Raw genomic sequence first — 24286 nt, forward strand, 5'->3', positions numbered from 1 at the left:
TTTAAGTACCTAAAAAAAATTGAAATATGAAACTTGACATCATATACTAGAGCTAGAAATCTACCTCAAATCGTTTTACCTAACCCCGATCAATCGTAAAACAAGCGTTGTTTTAAATTTGGGTCATACTCGACCGGAATTTCTATTTTATAAATTTTAAAATACGAACAGCACTCCTGCCTGCAATAAAGTTATTAAGCTAGCGTAGTCGACAAAAAATATTCGACATAGCATGGGAGTTTGGTCAAGTTAGCCAGAAATTGGCTAACTATGCTGGGTGCTTTGTAAATATCGTTTCATTGCAGGGAAGCTAAATTGTATCTCATTGTTGGCGGACATTAACTACAGATTATAAATCTCGCGCGCTGTCGTGTACTCGCTTCTATGGGCTAAATGTACGACATCTGCAAACTCATTTACAACTTTTCGCTACAGAACTAATGGTGTTTTGGTTGAGTTTTCAGTAACGCGTTCCTTAACTGCGTTATCCTATATTTTTATGTCATTTTATAAGAGAGTAAGTAATAACATTACAACGATTAGTACCTAATGGTATTGATACAGCTTATAGTTACCTTTTTAGAGCATAATGTTAATGTTTTCATAGATTCGGTTGAAAGAAAGAACGCTGCGGTCGGGTGAATGGTGAATTATAAATGAATATTCAATTTAAAATGCGAAAATAACAGAACTAAGTGCATTAAAAAATCATTATTTCCATTTTGAAGTTAATAATCATTATTGACGAAAAATTGAATATTGCGATTTGATCACTAATATTTTCAGCTGTTTTTTTTTATAAGGGGGATCCCAATGGCCTGACACATACCTACTCCATGTAAATCAATAAACAAATTCTCGACAAATGCAGTAAAATGGGACATCAGCTCCAGGAAATAAAAAAATTCAAATGTAGACTTCTTCAAATATTAGGTACACATATTTTTAGCCTCATTTGAATACGAGCCCTTCGGCGTGTCAGATTATGAAACACGTAATAATAGTATAACAGCTTGAATAGGAATACATTTATCATAAAAATATTCATTAAAATCTTTGATAACACGCGCCACTGAATGAAACTTGATGAATTTTCCCCCATAATGGAAAACGTAATAAGAAATCGTAATTTATTTCTTATTGAAATGAGGATAATAGACGCCCAGCCGCCCTAAGAAGCACCGAATTGTTCCCCGCAGAGCGAGCACACTGAGAATCATGATATTAACATTATAATCCAATTTGTGGCCTCAACCCATTATGAAAGTTCCTGCATTATTGCAACTGACGTTAGATCTACCGAACGTCTAATTCGAGTTTGTGAAATGCATTTTATATCACGCGAATGTCAGTTAAGCGGTCGGTTCCGGGACGAATCTAATAAGATTTGGGCGCAGCCATGTTACTGTCATTCTTTAATTTAATCACTTTTGAGGAAATTATATCACTGCCTATTGCATTAATAATTTTTTTGATTTATTCATCAAAAAACGGTGAACCTGTGTTTTCTTTCAAAATCTTTAATACCATTTTTATAGAATATTCTATACCAAATAAAGTGATATTTTTTGCACCTTATTTGGTAGATATCAACCATACCAAATTGACCAAATTGTCAGCAACTACCGGTCTAATGAGAAGCAGCGATTATATGAACTCCTGCAATTCTGGTGGTTTTAAAAGTGCTTTGTCGACCCTTAAAGTATACAAGGATTAACAAATAATAGCTATTTATGCAACAAGTGCGGAAAGTGTATGATTTCCGACGAGTGGAATTAACATGAAGAAGTTAACATGTAGGTACATGTACTTGATTAATCGTCCATATAGATAGATAGATTAGATAGATATAGGTAGATTAAGTAACAACTGAAATATTTCTGTAGTCAACATTTCTAATAGAATGCACATATATTATTGACAATGAAAACGCTTGGCTGTTACCTAAATAAAGCTTTTGCTTCTTTATACGAAATCCAGCTGTTTGTGAAATACCTAACCGTCCTCGGAGTTTTGAAGGTGTTTTTGTAATTTTTCGTTGTTCAAAGTGGATAACAATGTTAATTTTAAAGAGGCCACCCCGGACGATAGACTCAACAGAGGGCCGCAATCATTAGTATGCTGATCGTAAAAAAAGATAATTTTGTTGTTGGAGCATACAATTTATGCGATTTTTGGGGAACTTAGGTGTTATTGCATTTAATATTTATTTATTGAGAAATTCAACAGCGTTTACAGTTAATAATATACGAAAAACATTAGAACATCATTATAAGCATAGCCAATAACAGAAGTAGACGGAAATATGAAAGATGCCGCGACGTAATTACCTCAGAATAATAACTAAAGCAGTAATTACACTAATTACGTTCCGAAACGCCATCGTTGGCTAATTTGCATTGAATCGGTTGATCTCCTAAAAAACAAGAAATATAGTTTGTCAAAGGACTGTCTCATTTCAAACATAGACAGAGAGAATCATACTATCTTTGTCTTACACTAGTACCAGCACCCAGAAGAAAAGGATGAGTAGGTATGGTCCCATCCGGCAGAAAGCACGAAACTTGGCATGCATATAGCTTTTAGGTTTATAAGAATAACCAGAAGTAGAAAAACGCCGAGAAGTTATTGTTTCGATCCCCCCCCCCCCCCCCCACACACACACACACACTTTTATATCCCCATTTTTAGTTCTTATAATTTTTTATGAAAACTGTAAAAGCTACAGTAAAAATATCTAGGAGAAGTATATTCTCCAAAATTTTCACAGAAAGTTACATAAATTTCCTTCTTTTGTGCAAAAATCAGTTTTTTTGTATGAAAGTTGTAGCTTTCACAGTTTTGATGAAAATTTATAAGAACTAGAAATGGTTACATAAAGTGGGAGGGGAGGGAGGGAAACAATAACTTTTCGGCGTATTTCTACTTGTAAACCTAAAAGCTATACCTATGCATGCCAATTTTCGTGCTTTCTGCCGGATGGGACTTACAGTAATAACATATACCAAAGACGGACATAATAAGATAGAGCGGTACTGTCATAGTAAATTTTATAACCACAGAAAATTCACTGCCATCTATCGATACACTTTAAAACTAAAAATGAAGATTTATAAAAATACGATAAAATGTATTTAAATATGGATCAATGATTTTTTTATTTGCATTAATTATTTTTTTTATTTGGACCCATGATCTTTCACTGATATGCGTTAAAATTGTTAAATAACAAACGAAACCGACAACGCCCTCTATACGAGAGTAGGCCAAAGGTAGTAGCGACATCTGATCGAGAATCAAAATTTCGTGATTTTCGTGGCACGTTTTTTCCTTAGACTGTATCCATCTATTACGGAGTTATATTATATCTATCTTTGCATATACTAATCTATGGATGGGACCATAGTTGAGGCTAAAGGGGCCCACTGACTATCGGTCCTCCGGACGATATCAGCCTGTCGATTAGAACAAAAATATAACAGTTCCGAACAACTGACAGGCCGATATCGTCCGGTGGACTGATAGTCAGTGGGGTGTATAACTACAACGTTACCATATTTATTCTATCAATGCAATATTATTTAAAGACGGCGAAGTGACATACCTATATAACCCAAGTACACTAATGAAATCATTATAATACAGTTTGTTACAGCGGGAACTCGGCTGTACAATTCATACAAAACCTTTTTTAAATTCATTTGCACTGCATTCAATACAACGTAGAAAATTTCTTTAACCAACCCCTGCACGTCATTAGGGGAGTGCCACTCGTAAAGCAGACGTAATGGGTTTTATCTGTGACTATAAAATTTATTTACACATCTACTAGTATATTATAGCGACGCAATGTGCACGGCAAACTTAAAAATGGGTACTTTACTGAATAATAACATGACGATTGTAAATGATTTATCGTTGATTTAATGACAAAATGAGGAAAACATTTTTTTTATAAAACTTAGGTGGATTACATTATGATAGGTATATTATGAATTTAATATGCTTAGATTTAATTATTTAATATATTGGCATATTATATAAATTTACATTTTCCTATCAAGACTTTAAAGTTGAGACAGAAATCATCTGTTCCATGGGCGACTGACAAGCTGTTTGGATATATGCAAAGGCATCGTGACCTTCATGAGATATTGCGTCAATACCCTAACAACCAGATCATTTCGGATTGCATTAAGTATTATTCACAATTAATTAAGTCGGAGACATTACGAGCTCGTCAAAAATATGTTGAAACTAGGCTGGCGGAGAGTAAAAACCCCTCTAAAGAAATATATGGAGGATTGTTAACGAAGAGGTCGATGTGAAAAAAAGTACACAAACAGTTAGTCTCAAAAAACATGACGAAAATGCCTACATGTCTCATGAAAAGATCCCAAATGCATTTAATTCGCACTTTTTAAACATTGCATCGAAATACGTTATAAACAGTGATGAGTCATTATCCAAACAGTACGTCAGTAGGCACTTGAGCGGCTCAGATATACCGATATTCACTTTTCCTGTCGTGGCACGTGAGCTTCTGGACAAGACAATGAAGTCTATGTTAAGCACCCGGACTACAGTTGACGCATATGACATATCTATAAATATTATATTATGTATATGGGACATTTTATCGGACATTTTATTAGTTTTAATAAATGACATGTTTCTAGTTGGTACATACCAGAATGCTCTCAAAAGTACAAGAGTATGCCCTGTATATAAAGGAAAGGGAGACAAGAGTGATGTAAACAACTACAGACCCATAACCATCGTACCCACCATCTCAAAGCTAGTGGAGTCCATTCTATCATCCTCCCTGATGGCCCACTTGGAAACTAATAATCTGCTTACTGACCACCAGTACGCCTACAGGCAGAAAAGATCTACGACCATGGGCGACACATAAAATGGTAGACTGTATAATGACTGGCTTAGATGAAAGGTACAAAATGGCGAGCATACTGTGCGAGCCTTTGATGTGATAGATCATAAATTGCTTTTAAACAAGCTAGGTATGTACGGCATAACTGACTCCGCCCTAAGTTTGTTTGCATCATTCTTGTCTGACCGTAAACAGGTGGTCAAAATGTCCATAGGTGGCAAAACAGTGACTTCGGATACTGGTTATGTCAATTTGGGCATACCTTAAGGGTCGGCAACTGGCAACACGTTATTTTTATTATTTATAAATGACCTCCCGTCGGCAATCACGAGTGGCTCTTCTATCCTATATGCAGATGATACAACAGTTGTCGTCAATGCAAAAACTCACACGCAACTCGCTGACAAAATTCACGAAGCAAGTGACCAACTGCAGACGTGGTTTTCGTCTAATGGGCTCCTCTTGAACATCGCCATATCGAATACTATAATATTTTCAGGACGTAACGCTGAAGTGCCGCCGTGTATTGCTGACGGGCCTATGTAATGAGATCAAATTCCTAGGTTTTATACTTGACTCAAATTTGCATTGGAAGTGCCATGTTGACGGACTATGTAATAGGTTGAGTAGTGCTATTTTTGCGATAAAAAAACTTCAACCATTGATATCGAAGAAGTCACTGAAGGCCGTATATTTCTCACATTTTCACTCACTGATGCAAATCGCGTATTACTCCAGAAACGTGCGATACGGTTACTGGCAAGAGTAAAACAATGTCACCCCTGTAAGGAACTATTTAAGAAAAATCGCATCATGACGACTATACATGTTCGAAATACTAATGTTCGTAAGAAAAAACTTGCCAATTTTTAAACGTGTTGAGGTCACGGGCAAATTGATCAGATCCACGGGGAGACTCAGAATAGTGCCGCGACGCATGGCACTTTCATGCAAAAACCCGAGAGTAATCGGTCCGACATACTACGAGCGTCTACCCGCTGAATTACGTACAGAAACGTCTGACGAAACATTTGAGTCTTTTTATTGGAAAATCCACTTTATTCAGTGAATGAGTTTATGACCTCGACATTCGACATTGTAAATTAATTTTTTAAACTGACATGTTTTTCATAAATTGTTTTGTATTATAATTTGTACTTAGTTTTTACTTAGAACATGACGACCATTAGGAGATACTCGTAATTAGTTACTCACGAATTTTTGTTTTTGACATAAGTGGATAAAATTATGATTGTTTTCACATAAGTGGATAAAATTATGACTTAGACATTTTTATATATGAGAATAAATATCTAAATCTAAATCTATTAGTAGTTGCACATATAGGTAACAAGGTATGAGAAGGTGTCTACAACTTTTAGTGTTTTATTTGCCCACTTTTCATTAATATTTTCATTTCAAATACTGTCATAATTGTGGCGAAACAATATCGACAGTGGTAATTTCAAATGTAAGGGACAAATGCCTATTTTTCATAAGTCCAAAAATTTATATTAATTTTTATAAGGTTTTTTTTTGTCAGCGCTTTACGATACAGGAATTTAAAATTTGACATATTTACGACATTATACTTCAGCACATGATACCATAACACTTAAAGTTTGACCTTTCAGCAACAACAACAACATACCTTAACATACCTACTTAGGATTTTTTTACTTTAGGAAGTTACGACAAACTTTTCACATGTCGTAACTTCATTATTTGAAGCGATGAAAACACGTCTATTATACAGATCGAAAGAGAAAGAAATACTGATTTTAAAGATAAATTTTATGTACTTACAACAAAATGTCCCTTACGTACTTTGAAATTTCCACTGTCGATTATGCAACCATCGAGTTACTAAATTTACCTGTTAATAAAATGCCTCTTTTCACTATCTGAGCCTTCAGAATTATACAAAGGCAACATGCGAATTCAATATGTTAATCAAGCCTCAAGCCAACAAGGAGATAAAGTTTACTTCCGATTAGTACGTAGAGCGTTCTGCCAACTTCCCGACTTCCCATTCAGTAATTATTCTTCAATGACAAATTGCCGTTTTCAAACATCGAATTTAATTAAGAACAGAAGGAGCTACCATCCCAATTTCCACATACAATTCCGCAGAATACGTACAGTAGTCTGTTGATCTGCGGTTACATTATATGTAGGTACCTACGTACGTACCATAGAACCTTCCTAAGGGAGAGTGAAAAATCTACAGATGGATGTTTCTTTGTCGCTTTAAAATCTCATTAACAATGTTTGGGGATATAAAGTCCTAAAACAAAACTTACATCCGGGAAAGATTTTCGGTCATGGCAAACGGGAAAGTTCCCTTGTTGACAACGGGACACTAAAATTAGCAATTTAGAATTTGATGTTTATAATATTGTCTTCGGTTACCGCGATAGTTACTCATGAAATAAAACTATGAAAACGGATTATATCGCGTATATTGAAATTATAATACATCCCGACGTTTCGAACCCTTTACAGCGTTCGTGGTCAACGGGTGACGGGTGACTGACTGAGTCACCCGTTGACCACGAACGCTGTAAAGGGTTCGAAACATCGGGATGTATTATAAATTCAATATACGCGATATAATCCGTTTTCATAGTTTTATTTCATGAATTTGATGTTTGTTAATCTGGTGGTCTGCTGTAGTATCAGGCTCTACTGGCTGCAGGCTGCATTCCCTGCGACCGTCCCTTCGGTCCTATAACGAGCGCTGTCGTGAAATAAATCTCGCACCCCAGCTGTACCGGGTCGTTTCAGCCTCCTTTCAGAAGGAGGATAAAAGGTCTTTATTTTTTCCCGCGAATCCCCTTTATGTTCGATGTGTTTTGATTGGTTCGAGTTTACTGAGCGTTAAATATTAAAAGCTATTAAGAGATTGAAATTTGTTTTTTCAATAAATTGTTTTTTTTTTTATATTTTACGATTGGAAAAAATGTTGTGGAAGCACTCTTGAAAGCCGATAGCGTAACCGTAGATATACGTACAGTCGCCGTCTCGTCATCAAAAATACCGCTCAATACAGAGTATAATATAAATACTAAAAATATCTGAGTGTACTTTAATAATAAAGTTGTTGAGGTATTTTAAGCCCTTTGTTTGTTTCAATATATCAGATGGCGCCTGAACAGTTAAATTGATTCATATATGTATAGGTAGTAAGTTCATAGCACTAACTAATTTGAATATTAAAAACTGTAATATAACTGTAATAGAACTGTAATTTGATTTGTTCCCAAACTTGTTAATTTGAATATCTTAAAAATCTATTGAAAATAAATTAAATTGATATTCAAAAGAATAAAATGCTTGCAAACGAGTATTTTATTCAATGAAATGTCAAAAGAGTCAAACCAACCGAACTCGACATTGCGAATTTGGCAGACAAATAAATTAAACGCGTGCTGTCTATTGGCACAACCAATAGGAAGCTTTTGAAAAAAATGGAACTGCCTGCCGTATACAGAAGGTTCCCAAATTTATGCTACAGTTTCACTCCCTTACCGCGTCCATTAAAACTGTCCATCTATCCGTTTGCAGATTTAAACCAAACGGTCGACGGTCACGAATCTAAAAAACATTTATCACTCTCGATTTCTCGCCCTCGGGCCTCGACCGCGAGCGTGCCAGGAGTATATTTTTCACCGGCCAAGTACGAGGAAACTTTATGGATCTTTTGGCAATTCTAATCACGTGGCGAGTAATAAATGTGCATGGACAAAGTCAAATAGGCCCGCCGCAGAATACACCCTCTAGGAATTCGCACGTGACGATGATTTTGTAAGTGGAAAATTTTGACATGCAGTTTTTGTTTTCATTATTTAAAGTGTTTTATTTTTGCTTAGTCTGTAGTCAATAAAGTCATTAATTTCATGCATCAACTTTCATAATATTTATTACTTTTATATTATAAGTAATTTTAGCGCAGCAAAATGTATAGAAATAGCATTAGCCTATTTAAAATAACACATGTTTCTACTTGTTCTATTTGCATGTCACTAATTCTCGTTTAACAACCTACAAGAACTAATTTATTTATTTAGCTTAGATTGTGGAAATTCAAGTTTGGAAAACAAACCAAGACAACATCACTGTAAACAGTATTCACCATCGCGCTGCCAATAACAACGGGCTAACAAATGATACATTTAAACGAAGGCTAATTGTGAAATAAATGCTCTACACGTTTACTCCATTACACAGGGAGTAACCCGTGCAATTTTACTTTTGAACCCAGCCAGCGCATGGCAATTTGAGTACTTTGACATTCATTTATCTCCATTATAGGTCTGCGAAGGTAGTCGTGTTTGGGAAGCGGGAATGGGTCCCGTGACGATCGTCCCCTCACTACTGAACGAAATGAAGATGTGGGAAGCTCAAAAAAGTAATTACATATAATGCATTACTTTTCACATTTTCAAATATTAATGTGATGTGGAATTGTAGATTTGAACATACTGAGATAGAAAGATCGTACATTAAAAAGGCCTATTCGACGTACAATAAAGGGGCCCGTTTCTCAAAAGCTTGTAACTTGTAATACAAGCGGATGTCACATTTGGACAGCTTTTGTTAGAAAGTGTTCCACACTTGTATTACAAGCTACAAGCTTTTGATAAACGGGCCCCAGAATAATATTTGAATGATGTCATTTAGTTACATACTGTGCATCTCGCTCACGGCAATACATGTACGGACAAGTGCGGCGAAATGCACGATATCTGAATGACATCATGACATCATTTAGATCAGTGTACGTTCCAATTGGCCTAATGGTGTGCTTTAATTTCAACATATCAACCACAAATGTTATTTTTTCAATTTAAATTACTACTTATATTTCTAATTTTGGAGCATAGTAGGCTCATTTTACGGTACCTAAATACACAAGACGTATTTATATTTGACCTTCGTAGGAAAAGTACTAATAACATCAACACAAACTTTTAAAGTCTGTTTAAAAGTCAGGGGTTAGGCCACAATGATTATCAAGTCTGAAATGCCCACAAAATTACAATGAACCCACAACTTTGGTTTGACTTTAGCTGGGCTAGATTATGACCGATTGTGTTTATTTGTGCGTGTTATATTGGCGTTGCGAACGGCCGGCGTCAATGTATCAAAGTTTAAAATTACAGGGCGTAGGGTGCACTTTGTATCGTTTTTGTTCCCGTGTGGGTTAACTGATCTATAACTTATGTGCCCTCGGGCTTTTTACATCCCCTTGTTAACGTCAAACCGAACACCAAGCAGGATATAGATAAATAAAGCGGTTATCAATTTTATTGAGAGTAGTGCCCCCTCGGCTGTATAGCTGATATCGACATTTGACCGGGAATTTTGATGATTCCCTCTTCCGTATTTAATATGAATATAAACTTTGCTTAGTATTTATCCCCATTTCCCTAGCTAATAGGTATAAATAAGATAGTGTAGGTATGATATCATGAAATTTATTTTGCATCTATTGATTAAGTATGTGTATTAATAGTACTTTTCGAGTAGCTTGGGTAGGGTGACAGCTGTCATCACCATAAAATTCATAACTAAACCCAAAATATGTATTAAGAATACTGTAAACCCAAGCTACCTGAAATACTAAACTACTAACCTACCTGCCGCGGTTTATAATATATCGACAACTTTGACGGTTTCAACTCATAAATTGTTTGTTTGTATGGGATTGATCCTTCCATTTTTTAAATATTTTCATTATCTCATTCACACAACTGGAATATGTAAAACAGCAAACAGCATTTAATCAAAAACCGGTCAGAATACTTATCAAAAAGACTGAATGACAAAATCAGATGCAAACATTTAATGGACGCCGATATCGACCGAACAAACGACTTTACCGTAATCAACTTGTTGCCTGGTAGGACTGAAATTCATTATCTGAAACGCATTACTGTATTTCATTTTACCCGAAATACAGTAATTAACAAACTTAATTGCTATTTATTTTCACGTTTGCTTGCCGAGATGGCGAAATGTGGTATCGGTGTTCGAATCAATGTTAATTATAAGTATATTGATTAAAGATGTGTGTGTGGTCCAGCCATAGATAAATAAGTAAGCATAGAGTGCTCACTCCATACATCAGTTTTCTTACCAAAACGCTTATTATTTTCGAAGTCGACACCTAGCGTCAAGCAACGGATTTTTCAGTACTGCTACTAGACAATAGATGTCGCGACGAACGAAAAGTCTAATGCTCAACAATTTTCAGCTATATTATAACTGGATTAACCGGAACTCTATTTTCAAGTCCTTCTGCTTGTAATATTAGTTGTAAATTGTTGAGCAATACACTTTTCGTGAGTCTCTAAGTAAGCACTCTATGCTTACTTATTTCTCTATGGTCCTACTTGAATTTTGTGATTTGCCTGCATAATAAGCCACCAAACTAAATTGGTGGATTTTTTTTGCTTGGTTGTTCCCAGTAGTGAAAAATTCTCCTAATCCTAACTATTACCAGTGGTAATAAATTGGTTAACAGCTGAGAATGATCGAAATTACTAATCAGCGCACAATATTTACACATTAATAACCAAAATTCAGTACCAGCATCCAGTCTCGAAATATACTCTGATGTGGTCTGATCGCGTCGATAACTGGCTAAAGATACCAATTGTGATTTATAGAAATGCAGTATATTCAATTAAGTTGATCAAAATAAGCGTAGCGAACCTACTGCACGTTTAGCACATTTGATATAATAAAGTCGCGCGAGTTGCGGCCTTACGTGCTAGAATTAATACTGTTATTTAAATCTCATCGGTACCTATGATATTTTAAGTTTCTAAATTAAAATAACGACCGTCGTTTTAGACAAATCTTAATATGTATAAAAAACCTATGTGGTGCCTGTTCGGTACCTACCTATGCTTTTCTGGGTGCCTAATAGCCAAGGTGACAATTGTTTGCGCTACGATAACGAAACGCTTTGTGTCTCTATCAGTTATATCACTCTTCCATATAGTGCGACAGTGACAGTTGCGTTTCGTTCGCTACGGAGTGCAAACGATTTGGCATGTTTTGAATGATTCACGGTTAGTTTCACTAGACTTATATTATTAGACCAACGATTGTGAACGCGACCGGACCAACAAGTGTGAATGCGACCGTTGGTAACGTTGAAAGTGAACGCAGCCGACGCGCAAGAATGAGGGTAGACAGAGCGCTGTCTACACAACTTTGACACCCACCCAGTCACCCGTGAACATGATGCATGTAACTGCGTCGAAATATCGGGAGCTCACAAATAATACAAAAGGTAATCACGGTCTATATCCCGGTCAATATAAGTCTAGTGATTTGGCATGTTGGCTACGCACCCTGGAAACATATCTGATATTTAGCTTTTTATTGATGTCTTAGAACTTAAAAGATTTTAAGTCTAGCTTAGCTCTTGACGAACTGTAGTTGTGTGGAATCCATATTTCTAATGTTGTGTTGTATGTTCTGTGTGTGTTATTCATGATTTTGACGTATACATTCGTACTTACTGAATATATCGTAGGACGGGGAATCGTATCTACTGCTCTGGTTAGAATAAAGGTGCAAGAAAACAAAGTAGTTTATATATTTTTTTATTTCTTGTTTGTTTATAATATTTAAATAAGTTTCATAACAAAAGTTTTATGTATTCCGTATGTATGTATAAATAGCCTTACTCTATCTATATGACTGTAGGTATTATCGATTGAATAGGTATTTTGTTTCTCGGTTATGAAGTTTATAATATTTGTAAAATTCATAGAATAATGTGTATTATGAAAATGCAAAGATATTACTTCCAGCTAGAACATTTTACATATTCACTAAGTACAAAAATATTAATTCAAGTTCTATTAAGAGAAAAAAATGCAATAAAAAAGTTATGAAATCAATTTACAAAAATAGCCAATTAAATGTATCTTTATTTTGTACCCCTTTCCATCAGAGCAGCTGGTTGGTTTATTAGTGTATATGTATATACTTGTTAAGGCTATGAACGTATGTGTTAAGCACACGGATGTCTCGAACAATCTCGCTGTATTTTACAAATAAATACGCTATAACAATGTAGCAAGATAAATTAACAAGTTTATTTCTATTCTGATATTATTTGAAATTATTATTACTCTATATTGCTCGTCTTTGTACAAAGTTTCAAGTACCTATTGGTGTTCTATTCAGAAAATATAACTATTATTAATATACTTTACAATTACATACATAATTATGAGTAAATATTTATTTAGCATTGAATATCTCAAACAATTTGTAACGCACTTAACAATGAATGAGTACTCAATCCTGAGGAACTATCCATACAAAACAAAACAAAGACATAGTGTTTACTCTATTAGGTTAGGCATATTTAAATGGGTTTTAGGATTAACATGATTAAAGGAGTTAAGTACAAAACGAGGGTAATGTCTTTATCGGCACTGCTAAATTAACTATTTACACGTCTATTTACAAAGCTATCACATCTTACAATTTTAGTCGTATCCCTATTTACAATATTGCAGATTCATTGTCTCTCGTCTTCGTGACGATAATACACGGTATCACTAATTACCTCTCGATGTAGCAAAGAAAATATTTTGGTGATAATATTGTCCTTTGCACGAAACTTTTGTTAGACGTACACTATGTGCGGCTTTTCGGGGGTCCGATGGTGGGGGATCGTTTCGTAAGCGAATTGTTGGTAAATATGCTCCTCACTATCTTCTTGGTAATATGGATTCTTATCCACACTATGCCACGGTGGATTCAATGAATGAAAGTTATTAGTCACTGAGGAACCGATCATCAGATACCGATCGGTGTCCCTCTTATTTTCTTGTTCCCTACTCCTCGTTGAATAGCCAAGTCCATTGCTTAACTTTGACACATCACCGTTTAACATGACACTAGTCATAACTTGCTTTGACTTGTCCCCTTTGCACTTTTTCAAAGGTCCCAAAAAGTATAAAACACCTCCTACGACGCTTATAATGATACTCACAATCAGCACCACAACTGCCACTATCACCCATCCGCTTGAGCACCCAAATTCAGATTCAGGAATCTGTACAAATAAAACACCCTTCAATGGCCCCGGGCCTGCGCATTTAATATCATCATAATCTAGCGTAAGCATAGCACTCGCATTGCCCGACTTTTTGCTACTAACTTCGCACTCTGTTCCTAGTTTCCACAACCACAACAATGAGCAATTACAGATAAATAGATTTCCTGATATCTCTAGTTCTTGAAGCCTGTCAATAGGAAAATGTGATGCTTCTAGTATTTCTAGGGCATTGTTCTTCATGTACACATGCGTGAGTTTTGGGTTTCCGTGAAACAATCTCGGTGGCAATTCACTCATCTTCACGTTTTCATTCATCCAAATTTTCTGCAGATTTATGTTGTCAACAAATGCCCTCGAATCAATCGTTTTGAGCTCATAAAGCCTGCTCAAATGTAAATGTTTCAGATGGAAAAGGTTTTGGAAAGATAAGGGTGGAACGCTTTGGAAGAAGTTCCCACTAAGGTACAAATGCGACAAGTTTACTAGTTTGGAAAGAGCGGATGTGGGTATCGTTGTCATGTTGTTATCGCTCAAGTCCAAGTGGCGAAGTGCGGGTAAGTTGTGGAATCCCAATGGATCTATGTTGCCAATTATGTTACTATTTAAGTCTAAATGACTTAATTCTTTTAAATATGGCATACTATGCTTGGGCACCTGTTGTATGAGGTTCTCAGATAAATCTAAGTATTGTAACTTAACAACGTAGAACAAATTGATAGATGGTATGTCTAATATGGAATTATTTTTAAGCGATAAGATCTTCAACGAAGACAGAGGTTCAAAAGTATCCGGATCGAAAGTCTCCAGTCCGTTGTTTGACAAATCGAGTCTCTCCAACATAGATAAATCTTGAAATGTTTGTGCGTGTACATTACGTATTTCATTATCTGACAAGTTCAAGTCGATCAGTTTTTTCAAGCCGACGAAGGTATCCCTTTCTAGTCGCTTCAGTCTATTATGGCTCACATTCAGTTGTGTCATCTCAATATTGCTTTCAAAGTTCTTACTACCTAAGTCCTGTAATCTGTTGTAAGAGATATCTAGGATGGTGATTTGTGTGTAGAAAGCGAAGGTGTAGAGAAGATTGTTGATGGAGTTGTGCGTAAGGTTGATGTGGGTAGCCTCGGGGTTGAGTTGTATTGGAACAATCTCGAGGCTGGCGTTGGCGCAGGAGGCGGTGCGCAGAGCATCGTCGCAGGCGCAACGCGCCGGGCACAGCGTGCGCGCTGCCGCGCCCCACGCCCATGCCACCACCACCACCCACCAACGCCACTTCGCTACGCCGCGCGGGCCCATAACATCTCATGCGTACTCCACCGGAACTGCAAAGAAAAAAAGAAACGTTGATTATAATTGAAAATGTTCATGCAAAAGAACAAAGTTTTATTTGAACATACAAAAGTTAGACTGTGGGCAATTCCATCGGCGTAGATGAGAATCTACCAACATAATTTTTCCTAAATTATTGCTATCGCAAAAATACGCCGCTCTCCGGGGGTAAATTGCCCTACAGTGCAAAGTAAGAATATACAGCTTTATCGCTATCGCTTGACAAAATCTTAATATAATTTCTGCCAAAAACTGCAGATAACAAAGTGTTCTCTACGCAACTTGCGTTAGGGGAGTGAAATTGTTTGATCCAAATTAGACCGATAAGAGTCATGCTACGACGGCAAAATATTTTTTCCTTGTCTTTTGTTGTGCCGTGAGATGGAACGACATAAGTAGTACGGCAGGCGGGCAGATTGCACGGAGTCTTGAGGACGGACATTATTCATGTCCATGATTTGTTATTCAATATACCGCCATGACACGTGGCGTGGACAATATATTTGGAACGCTTGTCATTTTAACCCACGGACTAGCACATGTAGTTTAATGCGTTTTCTACTTTATGGGGTTTTCATTGTATTTAAAAAAAACTTGAAAGGTTTATTCTTAGGTATTATATATAATTCTCAACGCATTATCTGTTCTAAAAACGCCTGTGCTATGCTCACTTATAATGATTATCGGGTTTATACCAATAGTTATTTATTCAATCACTGATACTTTGACATATAAATTAATATGCAAAGCTATGCATATTTAGTGTTCCTGATATTAAGGTAGCATTTTGTCACGGCGATAGTTTATTTACTGTCACGTTTCGCCTAAGACGAATGTACGCCGTATAAACAGAAACTAGCGGCGAGCAACCGCGCCGCTAATCCTCCCGCCCGAGCGATCCTCTACAATACCTTCCCAAATGTTCGACGATTTAACAAAGGAGCGTTTGGTAAGTACTTTAAATTAAATGTTCGGCTTTACAATTCGACGGAATGTATAATGAATAGCAGCGTAACATCTGTTAACGAAGGCGAACGATCTCGAAAGTTTTCACGCGCGGGAATAACTAATTGCGAAGGTTGGAATTCAATTTATGGGTTCTGGTGCGCCTCCCGAGAGATCAGGCTATACTAAAGTATTAATAATGCAAAACAGTGTCACAGAAAGTTTTTCATTCCAAATGCAAATTAAATTAGGAAACAAAGTTAGGAGTGCTGAGCTTGATCCAACGCTTTGTCGGATGTCGGTAGCCATATTACAGCAAACGTTTAACAAAGATTAACAATGTTCCAACTTAGAGATTAAATCACCTAGTAAATTTAGGCTAAATATACAGACTGCTTTCATACATCGGGTCGGGTAGTCTGTCAATACGAGTGAGAACGGTTGAAATGGTTTTAAGGCACGAGAAGACAGCATCAAGTCTCCCTCGGTAACTAGATCCGCCGAACGGATTACCCCGGCTCGCCCGAATTACAGAAACCATACACAGACCCACACCCGATACACATTAGAGCTCCCCATATAAGAACGGATTAATTCTGTAATGTTACATATGTATTCTAACTTACGTGAACCGAAAATATTGCGAACTTAATCATATCATGATATTGTAAGACCAAGTTAATACGCTTGTATCGGAAATCTTCAATAAAATCTAAATGTGTAATCCAGTTGTAACTTAGGAAAAAAAACTGTAGTCGTGTTATTTTTTAACCATTAACTGTTTACATTTAAAGGAAACGCTCTGCACTACTAGTCGCTTAATTCGTTTTGCGTGCCGTTCCCACCGACAGCCAGGATTTGGTAAGTTATTCGTGATTATAGTTCATAAAGCGATCGTATTGTATCGGTTATTATAACTCGACTGTCAGCTGTCATCATTCAGCATTAGTACAAAGTGAGCCACGGGTAGGTGCGATCAAACGATCAAAAGGGAGGGCACGCCCTCACTTCCGAGCCAAAACTGCTCCGGCCGGCACTCTTTTGTCTTTTAATTTCCTGTCCGCCGAAGTGCGGCGATGCCATCGTGAATTTCGCTTTCGTGAGCTTCGTTAACTTGTATCGGCCTTTGTTGGTGCCTATTGAACTTTTCCATTACGACGTCATCGATTGAAACCGCTAAATTCGTTGGAAAATTTGTGTCGCCCAAATCAACTCTCGAATCAGCCATAGCGGAATTAACTTAGGCTATTCGTTTTCCTTTTATAAATATATGTTTGAAAGTTTGTTTTGTTTATGCTGCTGCTTTTAAAATGGAAATTAAATATTCCTTTATTGAAAAGTTCTGTTGGTCTGTTATATAATTTCAATACAGGATTTCAATAAAGTGTAACGGTGTTATGAGAATTTCGTTAGAGACTATTCCTTTTTTGAATAATGAAACGCAAACTTTATGCATAACTTTATATTCAATTTGCTTGTATTGTTTTCTGGCCTAATTAGGGATTAATATATATTTAGTTTTCTTCCTTACAAATACATTAAAATTAGGTATTTGCTTTATTCCTTTACTTGTGTTTTAGTTGTTATATCACAAAACTATTTACAATTATTTTTTTGTATAAATGTGGGATCAATTTTCGTAGTATTTTATTAACTATTGATCATAAACGTGGCCTTGAAAGGTCGCGGACATGTGCCGTACATTTTTAATGTCATGTTTGTACTGATCGATTACGTTACATTTGATGTAACTTACAAAGTAGCTAACTTTTAGTAGGAACTACAAAGCTTTAGATACTTGTATTTCAGTGAGACAGTTTCTGGGAAACATTGGTTGGCTATCATCCTAATTACATCATAACATCGTAATATAGTTCACAGCGAAGGGTTCCTCGTAATTTGCCCTAAATTCAATATCCAGGGGTAGGTTACAATCGTATTTATAACATTGAATGTCATCGGTTCCATTTAAATGGCGTAAACTATACAGTTGGGCCTAATTGCAAGAGGGCGATCGCTACCCCATGCCGAACGGGTCCACTAAAGTTATCATGGTGTTAATGCAACTTGAGACATTACTGGCACAAAGACGGTTTACGAGGGGCGCTGAGACAATAAAACCAGTGTAAAAGTCGGCTAACCGCTCTCCTTCTTCGAGAAAATACCCCTCCCGCTTATTTTATGATTCGCCTAAGACGAAGGTATGTACGGTTCATTTAAAAATAGACTGTGCATTATTTGAAAAGCTCCCCTCAGTTTCAAACAGAATACATTTAATTTATAATATCACTTAAGACATCTTAATCTTAGGCGTGTGTACCAGTGTAGCTATACGATTTTCAGACGTAGATCGAAGTGCGTACGTGCTTCGTGATTCGTCAGTGGTTGGTGAATCGGTGAGTAGTCGGAGTGGCGGCAAGCACTAACGGGCATAATGAGAAAACTTGGCCGGTTGGTGGAAGTCTGCCGCTCCAATAGTTGCCGAGAGCGTGGCAAAAACCAAGGGAAGCGACTAGTGGTGATTCGATTGAAACTTTACGCTCAGTTCTACTAACAAATGTTACAAGTTTTTCCGATGTCTAAGTGGAAATAATTACTCAAGAATGTCTATTATGTCGCTTCGCTTACTAATAAACATCTTAATTGTAATTCACGTCAAAATAAAAAGTACATGCATTCATATAATAATAATATAAGTAATTATCGGGACATTGAAATTTTCTGTGTTTCAAGATAAGGACTACATTATTAAATATCACGATGTCAAAGAAAACACAAAGACATTTGAAACTTTTACCAAACTCAGTAAATGGCACAGCTGCAGTGTTTTAATTAAATGGACTTGGAAATAATATGATATAATGGACAATGCGTGTTCGGCATCTAAGCTGTCGAAATCTGGATGGGTAGAGATTTTTAAGATATTTACTTTTCTCTCTTGAAGACTGAAGATGATTGAAGGTTTGCCAAAGAGCTATCAGCATACTGGGAGTAAAACGGATTGACCGAATCCGTAACTCTACGCTGCGCTGAAAAACGCGCATTACTGATGTTGGAACTAAAACCGCCAAGCTAAAATGGGACTGGGCCGGCCATGTCTGCCGCATGCACCCACAGAGGTGGGCCAAAATAGCCACGGTATGGGTGCCGCAAGACGGGTGAGAATCTGGTAGGCCCAGACGGAGATGACGGTACGACCTGAATGCATATCTCCAGTCATATACTTGCGAGATTGCTCAAAACCGAGACGAATGGAAATCGAGGGGGAGTCCTTTGCCCAGCAGTGGAACACCGTATAGGATTATAATAATAATAACTTTTTTCTCTTCTAACAGTCAACGATCTTTTTGGCATACCAATAATGTTGTGTATTCTTGGCAAATTGGTCATATTCATTGACCTCCAACCCAGGTGGGAAACAAAGCCTGGGAGTGGTTAGAGCCGGGGTTCGAACCACTAACGCTTAGTTCAGCAATGTACAATAACACACGCAGGTACCTATAATTAAAATAGTTACAAATTGAAAAGTAGGTACCTGTTTAAACACAACTCACAAATTGAAAGTGTTCTAACTACATCATCCGATTTTACTCACCGCAATTATTTTTATTCCGGTTTTTATTCGGTAAATTCTAAAATCCCTGTTGTTTGAGTTTTAGAAACATCTCGCCGGCAGCTTGCAGGCTTAGCTACTGCCAGCAAATTTTAATATCACTCGGGAAAAGCAGCCTTTATTAGTTGCGCTACCGCTATTGATTTTGCAATCATAGACGGATTATAGCTTCGCGTGTTTATTATTCGGCAATTTAATTGCTGGCCGCTCAGGCTATACTATGTGAGGTAAGATGTAAGTACATATTATTAAAATACTTTTTTTTTTACTTTTTTTAGTTTCATTAGATTAAAGTCAACAAAAATGAAACCAATGATAGTTTTCCGATGTTGGAAATCGATTTATTGTTTGCGATGGGTTTTCGGAAATGGATTTCTATGTCGAGTCATTTTGCAAAGCCAATGTTTGTCAGACGCTCACAATTTATTTACTTGAAAATGGATTTTTCGACGTATGGGTACTGTAGTGCATAAAGAAGATGGATATTTGGCATGGTGGCGATGGTTTTACATTCTCTCTTATCCGAAGAGCAGTCATAAATAAGCATGGAGTCAAATGTTAATTTAGGCTAACATTTCATTGTATTTACATATGTTAAAGAGAGGCGCGAGTTACTGATTAGCTGGGTCGGATACAAGTTAAAGTATAAGCGGCTTTAGTAATTTATTATGCGGTTGACACGGTTTAGTTCTGAATGTAGTAACATATCTGGGTAATAAAAATTAAATAACCATACTTAGCAATATCAGTCAAACGCTAAATCGATCTTGCCGTTTTGCAATCACAATAGAAACCAGTTTCTGCTTTAGTTTCTTAAACGTATCTATAAAATATCAAAAGCAAAAGCGACTTCGCATCGTTATAGGTTCACAATACAGAATGTTGCCACAAATATCTTTCAAGCAAGGTTTACAGGGATGAAATAAAAAAGTACCGAACAAAGCGTCTACACAATACCATTTTCTCTTTCAGAGCAACAGAGCAGGTCTAGTGAATCAAGCTTCTCTATGGGCGCCTTTATAAACGCAATAATGAGGAGTGCCAAGGCGGCATTCAGCCGTGCGCCCTAACGAGAAGCGCCGATGAATCGCCCATGAGGCGAGCACAAAACTTGCCACTTGGCGGCGTAATAGCGAGCTCGCCTGCAAGTCGCAGCACGCGCCGCGCCGCGCCGCCGGCCGCCGCGCCTTCTCACCAAGCTAAAGGGCTTTTAGGGAACACCAACTTGCTTTCGCTTTGACTTTCATCGCCGACCGAGGATTAGGCGCCTCGGCCCGATTGGATGTGGCCTACGGTTGAATAGTCAATGAGCGAATTCAGGCCAAAGCAGCGAGCGCACAAATTTAAAGCAAGTGCAGTTTACGATTTGCTAACGTTCTAATAGATCGTCGTACTGATTGCGCGGCTTTTAGTTACTCATTGAATGGCCCGATAGCGTGTTTATTTCACTTATCTAGTCTAGATGCATTTAATCGATCGCCGTCAACCTGATTTAAAGTGGACCTTATAAAATAATATAATCAGATCATTACCTACTAATTACTATCATTAGGTGCAACAACCTACATTATCGCGTTGATTGGTACATTTTGTTAGAAAAATTGCATGAACTATTTTACTCAGCAATTTATAAGTTAGACGTACCTACTTGGTGATTTCAGGAGAATTCCACCCGCAAGCCTTAAACCGCAGTATACGGTATACGGTTTTCAATGCTTACACATTTCCAAACTTCCAATTGTAACTCGAGGAAAAAACGAACAACTGCCATGAATTGTTTGCCTGTTATTAAAACTTTTCCTTTGAGAAATGGAGTCGGTAACAAAATTAAAAAGTTACCGTTTGCATAATCATAACTAAGTTTGGGTGGATGGTATAAGAGGCTGAAGACTGTTTAAGGGTGGTGGGAGTTGCAAATGACGTGCTTACGTTGGTGATATCGAGCGGGTCGCGCGCTAAGCCCGCAAAATGGGCTCGGGCCAAATGAAGACGCGCCGCAGAGCTCGTCTTAGGATATACCTACTGCAAAATTAGTCAATCCTATCGCTGCCATCTCAAGCAAAGTCGGTGAGGCTGAATAATGAAATAGCTCATTGAAACGGTGGATAGGCGCTATCGACACTTGAGGGGCCATTGGAACGCGATCCGAGATCGAGCCGAAGCGAAAATCCCACGGATTCCGTATAAAGTATCTGCGGGCTCTTTTAGGGTTATTAAATGGAGTGGGTTTTAGGGAAATGAGCTGGGAAATATATATGTTCTTCCTTTGGCCGAAGAAATCCTTGTTTTCGGTAAATAAAGAACGCCTATAAAATAAATTAGGGAAGTTCACACTTTGTCTTCATTGCGGGCGGACCGGGCGGAGTTCTCATCCACGCGCTCATATGGCGGTTTGCCAATAAGGAGCTCGAAACTAGAATAGTTTCGAGCAACTTTCAGCCTTTTGTTTACATTGATCTGAATGGAAGTAGAATAATGGCAATAGACTTTTGAGCAGTTAAAATAATTGTTAAGCCTAAAGGCTTAACTATCATAGATGATCCAGTTCACGTTCACAGCCTACGCCTCCTCCTCCCTGCGTAACAATTTTAATGACTTTGCAGATACATAATAGCGAAAGCCACTTAGCCAGAACTTCCCCTCAGATTGTTTCAACGCTTTTCTTAACGCATGATCAATTCAAATTTGTTAAGATACGCAAGCTCGACGAATTTCAGCCTTTCATATTAATATATACACAGACACAAAAAACACAGACACAAAAAATAAAAAGTAAGGCTACATAATCCTCGCATGTTCTCTTCAAACTGACATATTCGTTTGCTTCCTCTCAGTTTTATTACAAGCGAATACAAAACGGCCTCATGCCTAGTCTCGCCTGTTACAAAGCTAAAGCACACTCGCATGAGCTTAGCTCGGCCGCACTCCGTGAGCGTAACTTGCAACAAAATCCTACGTTTCAGTTTCCATCCGGAGGTGCAACGCGCGAGGGATTCCCGGCTACGTATTCCGCGTCCGAAACGAGACGGGGTTAGGGTGCGGCGGCTAGGGTAATGCGTTTTATGAATGAATGAACGGCTGAATGGGAAATTTTACTTCCGACTAACCATTGGTTTTGGATCTAAAGCGCAGTCGGCCAACGAAACGAAGACCGGAGCATTCTTATCGCCGCAATTCTACCCTACCTACTATTTGCGAGAGGCGTGAAATTTGATATACATTAAGACTCGAAGTGCTGAAATTAAACTCGTTCCTAATATGAGTTTAACGTATTGAAATTATGCTCTTGGTGATGTGCGTCGATTCGACTGCAGTTTTACGATGTGTATAAAATTTTGCTAAAAGAACTGGATAAGTTTATGACGCTTAACGGGAGAATTTATGCCACCTGGTTTATGGGACAATCATGACTTTGAGCTTTTAAAAATAAACAATAAATAAATATATATATATTTATAAATAATAGTAATAAATAATTACATATTTTTATAAATCACGCTCGCTGTGAAAGTAATACAAAATAAAACCGGCTACGTTCTGCATAAAAAAGCCAACTACTGAGCGCAGGTCCGCTGGTTCCTTTGAAACCGAAAAATCTCATCTCATCTCATCTTAGCGGTTGCATCCTTAAGGAGCCTGTGGGCCGCTTTGGCAACCTAATTCCAAGAATTGGCGTAGGTACTATTTTTTACGAAAGCGACTCATTTAACCTTCCAACCCAGCGGGAAAACTGAGCCTTATTGGGATTAGTCCGTCCGGTTTACTCACGAAGAATTCTATAAATTTTGTACATACGTTTCATGTTTGGTTTCATGAAGCTTGAATCCGCGACCTTACGCTTGAAAGTCACACCACACCCCTAACCGTTAGGAAGTCAGGATGTAAAATATTTTATTGTAATTCCCGAACTCAAGATAATATATTCGTGAGTATTACTGAAAGTTCCGAATGGAAATTTTTAGCAACAAAATAATTACAGAAATGGAATGGAACGGTAAGCTTTTATGTCTTAATACCTAAGTAATGAATTTCTCTCAAAGGCCAGGGTCTTAACTCGATTTGCTCGGACTGAGCGTTTGATTACGGCGGCCTGTAGTCTGTTGCCTCAGCAAATAATCAAGAACACGTAACAAGGAAGTTTCAGTCTACGTGCTAATCTCAACGCTTTGGCGAACGTGTCCTGAAAGGATGCTTAATTTTGCACATGCAATATGTAGTGCTATGCTTAAAGATTTTGCGCCAGAGGAAATAAGTTTAAGTTTAACTCCTTATACATATATACGATAAATTTAGCTACTTATTATGATTTAAGATTACCTATGCATTTTTTGACACTCGAAATAATACAACGTGCATGCTACTTAGTAAGTCATCATTCATGGCTAGGTCAAGCCAGTATTATTAATTGTCTCAA

At 37.3% G+C, this 24286-nt stretch overlaps 1 protein-coding gene across 1 annotated transcript in view; it reads right to left on the reverse strand.

Annotated features, from left to right (window-relative positions):
* Window positions 1-13145: 13145 nt before the first annotated feature.
* The window catches only part of LOC134755993 (insulin-like growth factor-binding protein complex acid labile subunit), a 64628-nt gene continuing 53487 nt past the window's right edge, over window positions 13146-24286 (reverse strand). The window contains exon 3 of the mRNA XM_063692746.1: window positions 13146-15307. Within this exon, the coding sequence (XP_063548816.1) occupies window positions 13551-15281 (1731 nt within the window). The 5' untranslated portion in view covers window positions 15282-15307 and the 3' untranslated portion in view covers window positions 13146-13550. The remainder of the gene's footprint in view (window positions 15308-24286) is intronic.

The sequence above is a fragment of the Cydia strobilella genome, chromosome 3 (assembly GCF_947568885.1).
Source record: "Cydia strobilella chromosome 3, ilCydStro3.1, whole genome shotgun sequence".
Classification (NCBI taxonomy): domain Eukaryota; kingdom Metazoa; phylum Arthropoda; class Insecta; order Lepidoptera; family Tortricidae; genus Cydia; species Cydia strobilella.